Below are 12,135 nucleotides of genomic sequence, written 5' to 3' on the forward strand. Positions count from 1 at the left end.
CACATATTCAGAGGTGACCCAGAACTTACTAGCATTGCATTCATCATTTCCTTTAAAGTACGATTTTTTCGTTCAGCAACACCGTTTTGTTGTGGTGAATAAGGTGTAGTGGTTTCATGTATGTTTTCGTGTTGTGCACAGAATTTTGCAAATGATGATTCATACTCACCACCTCGATCACTTCTTAACACCTTAATTTTCTTATTAAGTTGAGTTTCAATTTCACTCTTATAGAGAACAAATTTCTCTATAACTTCATCTTTACTTTTTAACAAAGCTTTACTTTTTAATAAGTACACATAACAGTGTTTGGTGTTATCGTCGATAAAAATAATGAAATATTTGTTGCAACCTCTTGTTTGTACAAGTTTTAAATCACATACGTCACTGTAAATTAAATCAAGTGGTTCTATGTTTCGTTCAATTGATTTAAATGATGACCTTGTCAATTTTGTCTCAACACAAATTTCATACTTATGTTTTGAATCAATGTGGAACTCGGGTATGCAATTCAAGTTAACTAGGCTTCGTAAAGTATCATAGTTAACATGGTCTACCATGTCACAAATTGGAAGACTCAAGCAAATAAGTAGAATAACTTGCTTTATTCATTTTTTGTTTAACAACCATTACATTGAGTTTAAACATACCGTCGGAAATATATCCTTTTCCGACAAACATTCCATTTTTTGACAAAATAATTTTGTGTGACTCAAATATAATGCAAAAGCTATGCTTATTCAAAAGCGACCCGGACACTAGGTTCTTGTGAATTTTCGGCACATATAGCACATTGTTGAGATTTAGTTCTTTTCCCGAGGTCATTTTCAGAACTATCTTTCCTTGACCTTTGATTTCAGAAGTTGCTGAATTTTTCATGAACAACTTCTTCCCATTCTCAATTGCTTCAAACGCTGCAAACAGCTCCTTATCAGAGCATAAATGCCTCGTACCACCGGTGTCAATCCACCACTTCTTAGGGTTTGAACCCACCATGTTCACTTCAGAAATCACAGCAAAGAGATTCAACTCCGACACATCTTGTACCATGTAGTCAACAACATTTGCTTCTTTCTTCTTCTTTGGCAATCTGCACTCCGAAGACTTGTGGCCCACTTTGTCACAATTGAAGCATTTCCCTTGAAATTTCTTCTTAGAAGTTCCGCCTTTCGGTCCTTGCTTGGTCCTTTTGTCAATGGATGACCTAGACTTGTTTTTGTAGGTCTTACTACTTTGACCACGCTCCACAACATTAGCTTTAGCAGCACCAGGATTGAACCACTTCTTTTCGGAACTCTTGTTGTCTTCTTCTATTCGAAGTCTAACAATTAGTTCTTCGACATTCATTTTCTTTCGCTTGTGTTTCAAATAATTTTTGAAATCTTTCCATGGGGGCAATTTTTCAATAATTGCAGCCACTTGAAAAGTTTCACTCAAAATCATCCCTTTCGGCATGAATTTCGTGAAGAATCACTTGGAGTTCTTGCACTTGACTGATAACTATTTTGGAGTCCACCATTTTATAGTCTAGGAATTTGCCGATAATGAACTTTTTAGCCCCGACATCCTCAGTTTTATATTTTCTGCCCAAAGACTACCACAGTTCCTTAGCAGTTTTCATAGTACTATACACATTGTATAATGTATCTGTTAAGCTATTCATAATATAGTTTCGGCACAGAAAATTCGATTGGTTCCAAGCATCGAGTGCACTGATTGCTTGAACATCTCCTTCACTCTCATTGAGTTTTGGAGCAGTCTCAGTAAAAAATCTCGTATGATTCAAAGTGGTCAGATAAAATATCATTTTCTGCTACCACCTTTTGAAATTCACGTCATTGAATTTATCCAATTTTCCTCCATGATTAATCGGAACATTAATGGTATGGCCAGTTGTTGGAGCCATAGCTTGACTCACAACATGACTTGACAATCTAGCCACAGTTTGAGTCACAACAGAGCTTGGCCCTTGAACCACAGTTAAGCCCATAGCCTGATTTCCGGTAGGCACAGTTAGGCTCACATCCATGTTGGTTGATTCATTTGCCATTTCTGAAAATCAAACAAAAAAATTAGTTTCTAATATTAACAATATAAGAAACCAATTTTTCCTTTAGGAATCTGTTTTAAGTTTGTTAGTAAATTTAATTGGTAGTGTATGGAATGGAATCGGGTTCTCATATACCGTATATGCGATCTAGACACCGAATTTACGCTTACCGTATTTGACAATTGCTTATCGTATTTGGTAGTTTAATTCACCGTATATGACAACTTACCGTATATGCCAGGCAGCTCACCATATTTGACAGCTTATCATATATGCTGCCTACCGTATTTGCAAAAAGCTCACCGTATATGGTTGCTCACTGTATTTGCAGGCGAAACTCACCGTATTTGTACAAAATTTGCATAAAATGTTTTTATTCATACACTAACTAAAATAACACAAATTTTTCACTTACAAATAGAAATATCGTATAAGTGAAATTTATTTTTCACACATAATGAATTGAAAAAAAAAAGTGTATTTTTTTTTTTAGAAATCTATTTCTAACATAAATTTAACAAACAATATATGAGACGTGCAAATCTCTAAATAAATAAATCTGCAAGAATAAAATGCAAACTAAATAAATAGCAGATAAATTTTCAACCCGAGGCCTGTGCGAATACAATTTCCTTAAAACAGATTTGCTCCCTCACCGTAAATGTTTGAGGTCTAGTTCGAGCGTTTGTTTCCCAAGATACAACGACAAAACCAGCAAAATCTGAGCATTACAGAAACTACTTTGGCGAACCGATTTAGCGTCTGAACAGTATCACTACCACAACGACTTCACTGGACAGAAAGAAGACGACGACAGAATCTGGAAATTTTCGTGCAGAGAGAATTTCGTGTGTTTTCCTGGTGAGATTTTTTATATGTTTTATTGCCAGAAAACTTGAGATTTATTATAGTATAAATCTGTCATTAACTCTATGACAATTAACATTGGAGTCACTTCAATTTTTGGGAGTTTTAAAAGTTTCAGAAACTTAAAAGTCATTGGAGAAAGCAAAAAAAATTGCAAAACGTGAGCTCTCCGGAGGGGCCAATTTTTGCTCCGTTCGGTCCGACATTCGTGTACGCAGGTCGCGTCCGCATACAAGTTCAAGGTCCGAAAGCTATTTCGTTCCAAGATTTGCACCCCCTTGCGCGCGCACATGGAGAGAGCCTCTATACTACACATGATTACATCCTTTCAATGTGCAACCATATTTAAAGTGATTTTTTGCTTTCATATTTTTCCTGTGTGAGACTAACTTCAATTTTTTCCACATAACCATCTTTCAATGGTTATCTTTGAGTTCTAATTTCTCATTCATCAATTCATCAATTTTGGCAAATAAATATATGATTTCGATACTCTTACGAAGGAGAATAAGGATCAACTTCGATCTTCCAAATTGGACCAACGGATCCCATCGAAAATTTTGCCAAAATTGAGCAATTTACTCATTTTTCACGACAAATGTGTGGTTAATAATAATAATAATTTTTTTTGAATTTGTTTGTAACATTATTTTATTAAAGAATGTGTTGTTGTTTGAGCCCGTTCTTTTTAAAAAAATACATTTTGTAATAGTATTATGATGAAAAATGTGCAGTTAAAAAATAAATAAACGTTTTAGATTTATATATAATATTATTTCATTTAAGAACGTATGATTTAAATGAAGTCAAATTATTATTTAAGAATGTATTTTGATTAAAAAAACGAGGCTATATATTTTTAAAATAATGAAATTAATCTAGGCGGTGTCTCGTGAAAGACTATCTTTTCGTGTCATCTACCTAAAAATATCTCAAACAAGCAATGAAAATGAAAATTGCATCCTCCCATGGCTGTTTCCTCCAGACAATTCACACACTGCTCAACTATCCCAGTATTTCCATTTTCTTCTCGCGTTGCACTTTCAAGAACACAAGTTTCCTGCTCTTCATCTGCACCAACTTCCATGGATTCTGGTGCACTCAGAAAAAAATTCCTGGAGTTTCCGTATGTGTCGGCCCCACATCGGAACTTGATGCTGGAGCTAATATCTTCTATGGAGACCAGAATTGGAGATTCTTTACAACCCTGTACTCTCCCACCTGATGCACAGTATTTTGAAAATCCAAATGGTAGTGCACATGCTTCTCTCCACCTCAGATCTGGTGTTTCCTCCTCACAGGTAACGTATCCTTTTTTTTTCCTTCATGTTTTGTAGTTGGTCCAGCAATGGATATGGAGTTTATATCGGAAAATATATTGTAGATAAATAATGGTTCCTGTAGCTAAGATTTTCAACAGTGCTGAGTTAATTTAATCAATGGTCACTGCACTTTGCTAAAGGTTGCTCACCGAAATTTGAACAAATTTATAAGGTTACTAATGATTATCTTGTTATTTTCCCCACAGTGGCTGAATTTGTCGAATTTGACAGGATAGTTGATACGCATACGCATACGCATCTGAAAAGATATTGCCCTCTTACATGGAATTACAAATTATGACTTATAGAATTGGATTACTTGAGTTCAAGTTTGAAGCAATGGTTGAGAAAGTTTTGATCCTGAGCAGAAATGGTTTATAGCATAAATCATTGTTCCTAAATGAGAAAATAATCCGTTGTGCTTGTGTATCCGCAATATTTCTAAATAGTCATGCTTAAAATATCTCAAATAATACCAAATTGACACTAAAAGTAGCAAGTAAAATGGTAAGGATTATGTGAGTTATGTGGAAAGTTTAAGCATATGCCCCTGTCAAGACCTGTGTCTTAGGTGTTGATCTTCAAGAAAAAAGTCTGCCATTCTTCTCTTTGCAGTTTTGTGGTTTTGAGAAAACAAATGAATACATAATGTATGGAAATGAGAAATGCACTGTCTGCACAGCCTCACCACTAAAGTGACTTCAGCCAGGCAATCCTTCTTTCTTCTCAAGCACTCATCGAGTCTCACAAACTCTTGACATAGAAGCAGATGGGGTTTTGATCTCGATCCTTTATTTTATGCAAGAAAACAAAAATATCTAATCTAGTTGATGACAAAATAGATCTTTTAGTATGAGATTGCAGGTGGTCCTTCACCTGACTTACTAGCTTATTCCATATACCGACGGCTACGAAAACATGGACTAAGCCCTTTCTGAAAGCGTACGGTACACGATCAATTAGTTACCAGAGATAAGCTCACACATGGCTGAGGTCAGTGCATGGCAAGCTATGTTCTAGACTTTCCCTAGAAGATCCATATTACTAAATTGTGTGAATCCTCTCTCAAGAGAGCTTCAGAAAGAGCCTTTGTCTAGCCTCGCTTTAAATTTACAGGCAAAGGCTAAACTAATCAACCTGTAGCTTGATGCTCTGTGAGCTTTCTCTCTTCTAATTAACTTGAATTTATTGTTTAGTCATTAGTGGTGTGGGTTGACTGACTCGTCTGCTCTATGACCTGGTGCTCAGCCTATGCAAAAGCTGAAGTTTGGTTAATGATGAGTAAGGAAAATTGAGCCATTTTCTCCAAACTTGGTTAAAGGAATTCATCATTTCTTCCAATCCACTGACATATTGCCGGTTCATTCGTTAGGTTGCCACATATGTTGAACCTCCAAAAATTCTCATGGGATAGTCTAAATAAAACGCTTCCTGTCTCTGTACCATTTTTTAACTCCGATTTCCATTTTTATTAACCGTTTTACATCAAGAACATTTTCTGATAAATGACGTATTTTCTTGATATGGTCCACCCTATTAACGAAAAAGAAAAGAAAATGTAGCCATCGCCCAAACGCAAATGATGAGGTGATTGGAAAGCTCAGCAATCACACCAGTGAACAATTGATGTGGCCATATTACCTAATGACACATATTTAAACACATTATGCTTGTATACTGTTTGTTTGATTCCTTCTATGCAAAATTAGATACTGGATGCCCAATTTTTTTATTCGGGACAAACAATTAAGTAAACTGAGTTTTGCCTCCTCAAAAATGATATGCACGCACACTCTTAACCTCGTAGGAAGACCACGTCTAATACTCCTTAAACTATCCAAAATAAGTGTCGTAATTCTATACATATCCTACACTTCTCCAACAAAGTGTGACGTTTCTGTTATCTGTGTATTTTTTATGACTAAGGGTGATTATTGTGTATTGGAGGTATATTTAAGGGCTGAAGGGGTACCTGTTCATGCTTATAACCCCCCAAATATACCTCCGTTGTTATGTAGTAAAAGTATGGGACCCAATTGCCTAGCATCAAGTGCTCTATATCAAATCCTAATTGGGTGTTTCCAAATTATTGGCTCCTGTTAAGTTTTTCCTATTACATTGGATCAATTGGTGGAGAGTTTCTTCTAATTAGATATCACCAGAGCCTTTATTTAATCACACTTGTAGTGCCAGTGATTTCTTGTCTCTGTCGACTTTTTCATCTTCTTGTCTGTTGAAGTTTGTTTTCAAAAGTTTCCTGGTTGTAGGATTTTAACTTTTCCGGAAAGTAAGCATTAATATTTAAATCTTCTCTGAATGTACCAGATTGATTTCATATTGGGGGGTTGGATTCACTGCAAATTGCCATCAGGTGGAGCCTTGAACATAACGAGCCTCTCGTCCTATTTGAAACCCTCAACCGATGCACCACATTTCCTGATGGACGTTATCCAGAGCAGCAGAACGTCACTTGTACTGATTCTCGATTTAACGCCACGCAAGGACCTCATCTTAAATCTCGACTACCTTAAAACTTACTATGAAGACACTCAGTTGGACACGTACAGACAACGCCTTCAGAGGCTACCTGAGGTAAGACCTTATTTCTCGCCATCTTTATATATCCGCTCTGTTCTTTCTCCTACAGCTATACTAGTTAGCATCGACACTGGAGATGGTGAAAAAAGTGTTGAGGAAATGATTCAAGAACATATCAATCCTATTGCCAAGGAGATAGTGCAATTCTGGTTGGATAAGTGTGCTTCTGTGGAGAAACAAGTGGGAGAAACTGAGAGGGCTTATTTGGTAAAGAGGGATCAAATAATTAAGAGTAAGACCATTGAGGTTGATCTAGCTTCGAGCTTTCCAAGACCTGATGCACAGTATTTTGAAAATCCAAATGGTAGTGCACATGCTTCTCTCCACCTCAGATCTGGTGTTTCCTCCTCACAGGTAACGTATCCTTTTTTTTTCCTTCATGTTTTGTAGTTGGTCCAGCAATGGATATGGAGTTTATATCGGAAAATATATTGTAGATAAATAATGGTTCCTGTAGCTAAGATTTTCAACAGTGCTGAGTTAATTTAATCAATGGTCACTGCACTTTGCTAAAGGTTGCTCACCGAAATTTGAACAAATTTATAAGGTTACTAATGATTATCTTGTTATTTTCCCCACAGTGGCTGAATTTGTCGAATTTGACAGGATAGTTGATACGCATACGCATACGCATACGCATACGCATACGCATCTGAAAAGATATTGCCCTCTTACATGGAATTACAAATTATGACTTATAGAATTGGATTACTTGAGTTCAAGTTTGAAGCAATGGTTGAGAAAGTTTTGATCCTGAGCAGAAATGGTTTATAGCATAAATCATTGTTCCTAAATGAGAAAATAATCCGTTGTGCTTGTGTATCCGCAATATTTCTAAATAGTCATGCTTAAAATATCTCAAATAATACCAAATTGACACTAAAAGTAGCAAGTAAAATGGTAAGGATTATGTGAGTTATGTGGAAAGTTTAAGCATATGCCCCTGTCAAGACCTGTGTCTTAGGTGTTGATCTTCAAGAAAAAAGTCTGCCATTCTTCTCTTTGCAGTTTTGTGGTTTTGAGAAAACAAATGAATACATAATGTATGGAAATGAGAAATGCACTGTCTGCACAGCCTCACCACTAAAGTGACTTCAGCCAGGCAATCCTTCTTTCTTCTCAAGCACTCATCGAGTCTCACAAACTCTTGACATAGAAGCAGATGGGGTTTTGATCTCGATCCTTTATTTTATGCAAGAAAACAAAAATATCTAATCTAGTTGATGACAAAATAGATCTTTTAGTATGAGATTGCAGGTGGTCCTTCACCTGACTTACTAGCTTATTCCATATACCGACGGCTACGAAAACATGGACTAAGCCCTTTCTGAAAGCGTACGGTACACGATCAATTAGTTACCAGAGATAAGCTCACACATGGCTGAGGTCAGTGCATGGCAAGCTATGTTCTAGACTTTCCCTAGAAGATCCATATTACTAAATTGTGTGTATTATACACTGAATCCAAAAGAAACATAGATGAAATCATAGGATCTAAAATTACATCATAAATCCTAAATCACAACATCAAGGCTTAGATCTTTCAATCGAAGGCTCAGACCACACCCATAAACCATCACAGAGGCACCGAGACTCAAAACGAACCCTCACAACCCAAACACACCAAGGTCACTTCATTGGACTCAAGAAATCAAACTGCCTACCTTCGGTCGATCACTCACACAAAGGAGAATCACACAAGAACACGATTATCACAAAGATAATCAACCAGAAATCTCACAAAGAGAAGAAGGAAGGGTCACACAGACGAGAGGACTCGAAGGTTCCACACGGCAGAGAGAAAGAGAAAAACAGAAAATGACGATCCACCAGCCAAACAAGGGAGTAAGGATATTATTTATAGTAAGTATCATCAACCGTTGATCAGCGGGTCAATCCAACGGTCCAAGAGCGACTAATGGTGTGGGCTGAATATTGGGCTCGGTTAAGTGGGCCTTCTAGGTATATATTTAATGGACCAAGTAATAAATCCAATTTGGGCCTTTTCATCATTGCCTAACAGTTGGACTGGATCAAATGGCATCACAGCCCAACAGTGTGAATCCTCTCTCAAGAGAGCTTCAGAAAGAGCCTTTGTCTAGCCTCGCTTTAAATTTACAGGCAAAGGCTAAACTAATCAACCTGTAGCTTGATGCTCTGTGAGCTTTCTCTCTTCTAATTAACTTGAATTTATTGTTTAGTCATTAGTGGTGTGGGTTGACTGACTCGTCTGCTCTATGACCTGGTGCTCAGCCTATGCAAAAGCTGAAGTTTGGTTAATGATGAGTAAGGAAAATTGAGCCATTTTCTCCAAACTTGGTTAAAGGAATTCATCATTTCTTCCAATCCACTGACATATTGCCGGTTCATTCGTTAGGTTGCCACATATGTTGAACCTCCAAAAATTCTCATGGGATAGTCTAAATAAAACGCTTCCTGTCTCTGTACCAGAGAAAAACAGAAAATGACGATCCACCAGCCAAACAAGGGAGTAAGGATATTATTTATAGTAAGTATCATCAACTGTTGATCAGCGGGTCAATCCAACGGTCCAAGAGCGACTAATGGTGTGGGCTGAATATTGGGCTCGGTTAAGTGGGCCTTCTAGGTATATATTTAATGGACCACCATTTCTTCCAATCCACTGACATATTGCCGGGTCATTCGTTAGGTTGCCACATATGTTGAACCTCCAAAAATTCTCATGGGATAGTCTAAATAAAACGCTTCCTGTCTCTGTACCATTTTTTAACTCCGATTTCCATTTTTATTAACCGTTTTACATCAAGAACATTTTCTGATAAATGACGTATTTTCTTGATATGGTCCACCCTATTAACGAAAAAGAAAAGAAAATGTAGCCATCGCCCAAACGCAAATGATGAGGTGATTGGAAAGCTCAGCAATCACACCAGTGAACAATTGATGTGGCCATATTACCTAATGACACATATTTAAACACATTATGCTTGTATACTGTTTGTTTGATTCCTTCTATGCAAAATTAGATACTGGATGCCCAATTTTTTTATTCGGGACAAACAATTAAGTAAACTGAGTTTTGCCTCCTCAAAAATGATATGCACGCACACTCTTAACCTCGTAGGAAGACCACGTCTAATACTCCTTAAACTATCCAAAATAAGTGTCGTAATTCTATACATATCCTACACTTCTCCAACAAAGTGTGACGTTTCTGTTATCTGTGTATTTTTTATGACTAAGGGTGATTATTGTGTATTGGAGGTATATTTAAGGGCTGAAGGGGTACCTGTTCATGCTTATAACCCCCCAAATATACCTCCGTTGTTATGTAGTAAAAGTATGGGACCCAATTGCCTAGCATCAAGTGCTCTATATCAAATCCTAATTGGGTGTTTCCAAATTATTGGCTCCTGTTAAGTTTTTCCTATTACATTGGATCAATTGGTGGAGAGTTTCTTCTAATTAGATATCACCAGAGCCTTTATTTAATCACACTTGTAGTGCCAGTGATTTCTTGTCTCTGTCGACTTTTTCATCTTCTTGTCTGTTGAAGTTTGTTTTCAAAAGTTTCCTGGTTGTAGGATTTTAACTTTTCCGGAAAGTAAGCATTAATATTTAAATCTTCTCTGAATGTACCAGATTGATTTCATATTGGGGGGTTGGATTCACTGCAAATTGCCATCAGGTGGAGCCTTGAACATAACGAGCCTCTCGTCCTATTTGAAACCCTCAACCGATGCACCACATTTCCTGATGGACGTTATCCAGAGCAGCAGAACGTCACTTGTACTGATTCTCGATTTAACGCCACGCAAGGACCTCATCTTAAATCTCGACTACCTTAAAACTTACTATGAAGACACTCAGTTGGACACGTACAGACAACGCCTTCAGAGGCTACCTGAGGTAAGACCTTATTTCTCGCCATCTTTATATATCCGCTCTGTTCTTTCTCCTACAGCTATACTAGTTAGCATCGACACTGGAGATGGTGAAAAAAGTGTTGAGGAAATGATTCAAGAACATATCAATCCTATTGCCAAGGAGATAGTGCAATTCTGGTTGGATAAGTGTGCTTCTGTGGAGAAACAAGTGGGAGAAACTGAGAGGGCTTATTTGGTAAAGAGGGATCAAATAATTAAGAGTAAGACCATTGAGGTTGATCTAGCTTCGAGCTTTCCAAGGTTGTTCGGACAAGAAATATCTGCTCACGTTTTAGGTGTGTTGAGGGAATATTATCATGCATAAATTTTCCATTCTTCGTATGTAATAATGCAAAGGTTTCGCCTAGAATTTGCATAAAAGTATAATTTGTAATATACACTCCAAGCAATTCCAAGAAGCTCGTTCTTTCCCATGTAAGTTAACTTTATATATATTATGTTGAAAGATCTTACTCTCTGAGTGTGCGTGACAAGAATCTTGATTTCTCAGAGGATCATAAGTAAGATTTAGTTGAACTACCTATCATCATGGACAAGACAAATATCAACAGATTTTACATTAACTATATGCAATCATTACAACACGCTACTGATGAATTTGGGTATTACTTTATGGATTATGAATGGGACATATTAAATTTTATTTTAAAATATAGATGATTCTGTCCTAGAGGTTTTAGAATCATTCATCCTCTACGAAGAACTTTTAGGAGGCATCTCGAACTCTCATGAGAAAAGTCTGGACCCTCCTATTACCCTACTTTTTCAATAAATATCATTCCCTTTTTCATTAATGTTTCATTGGGATTAGTGATGAATGTATTGTTTGTAGTGAAAAATATGTTATAGATAAATAATTTGGAGAATAGCGATTGTAATTAAGCTGGTAATCCGCATCATGAACTAACTGTAATATTAGGATCAAACAAATTAAGCTATATTGAACGTGAGCATCATATGTTTTCACTTATATAGTAATTCCAAGGTTAACCTTATTATGTCCTCGCCGGTGGTAGAATTTGTTGTATTTGTCAAGATAGTACGTTTGCGTAAGCTGTCGCTCGCCTGTTGCTCAAGCGATAGGTTATTCGGCCCAAGCCCGTTCGTGTTTTGACGCTTTTTTGTACTCTTATTCATCTTCAACTTGACTTCTAGGGTTTCATATTTACATGTCACTGCATGTATTGTTCTCATAACATTCATACAACATTTTGAGAGTTTTAAATTTTAGTTGAGAGTATTGAGATCTTATTGTAAACACAATTATTATTGATTATAGTGGATTTCTCTCTCTCTTTCTGTGATTTTTTCCCATCTTGAGTTTTCACATAAATCTTAGTGTTCTTATTTTCGTTTTTGTTTATTTCAT

At 36.7% G+C, this 12,135-nt stretch overlaps 1 protein-coding gene across 1 annotated transcript; it reads left to right on the forward strand.

The window, feature by feature from the left end:
• Window positions 1-3,816: 3,816 nt before the first annotated feature.
• LOC111410341 (red chlorophyll catabolite reductase) lies at window positions 3,817-11,184 on the forward strand. The gene is made up of 3 exons (XM_023040620.1): window positions 3,817-4,218; window positions 6,565-7,076; window positions 10,974-11,184. Exons 1-3 carry the CDS (start codon window positions 3,886-3,888, stop codon window positions 11,068-11,070), a joined length of 942 nt encoding a protein of 313 aa, XP_022896388.1. The 5' UTR covers window positions 3,817-3,885; the 3' UTR covers window positions 11,071-11,184.
• Window positions 11,185-12,135: the final 951 nt, after the last annotated feature.

This window comes from Olea europaea, chromosome 15, assembly GCF_002742605.1.
Source record: "Olea europaea var. sylvestris chromosome 15, O_europaea_v1, whole genome shotgun sequence".
NCBI classification, from domain to species: Eukaryota; Viridiplantae; Streptophyta; class Magnoliopsida; order Lamiales; family Oleaceae; genus Olea; species Olea europaea.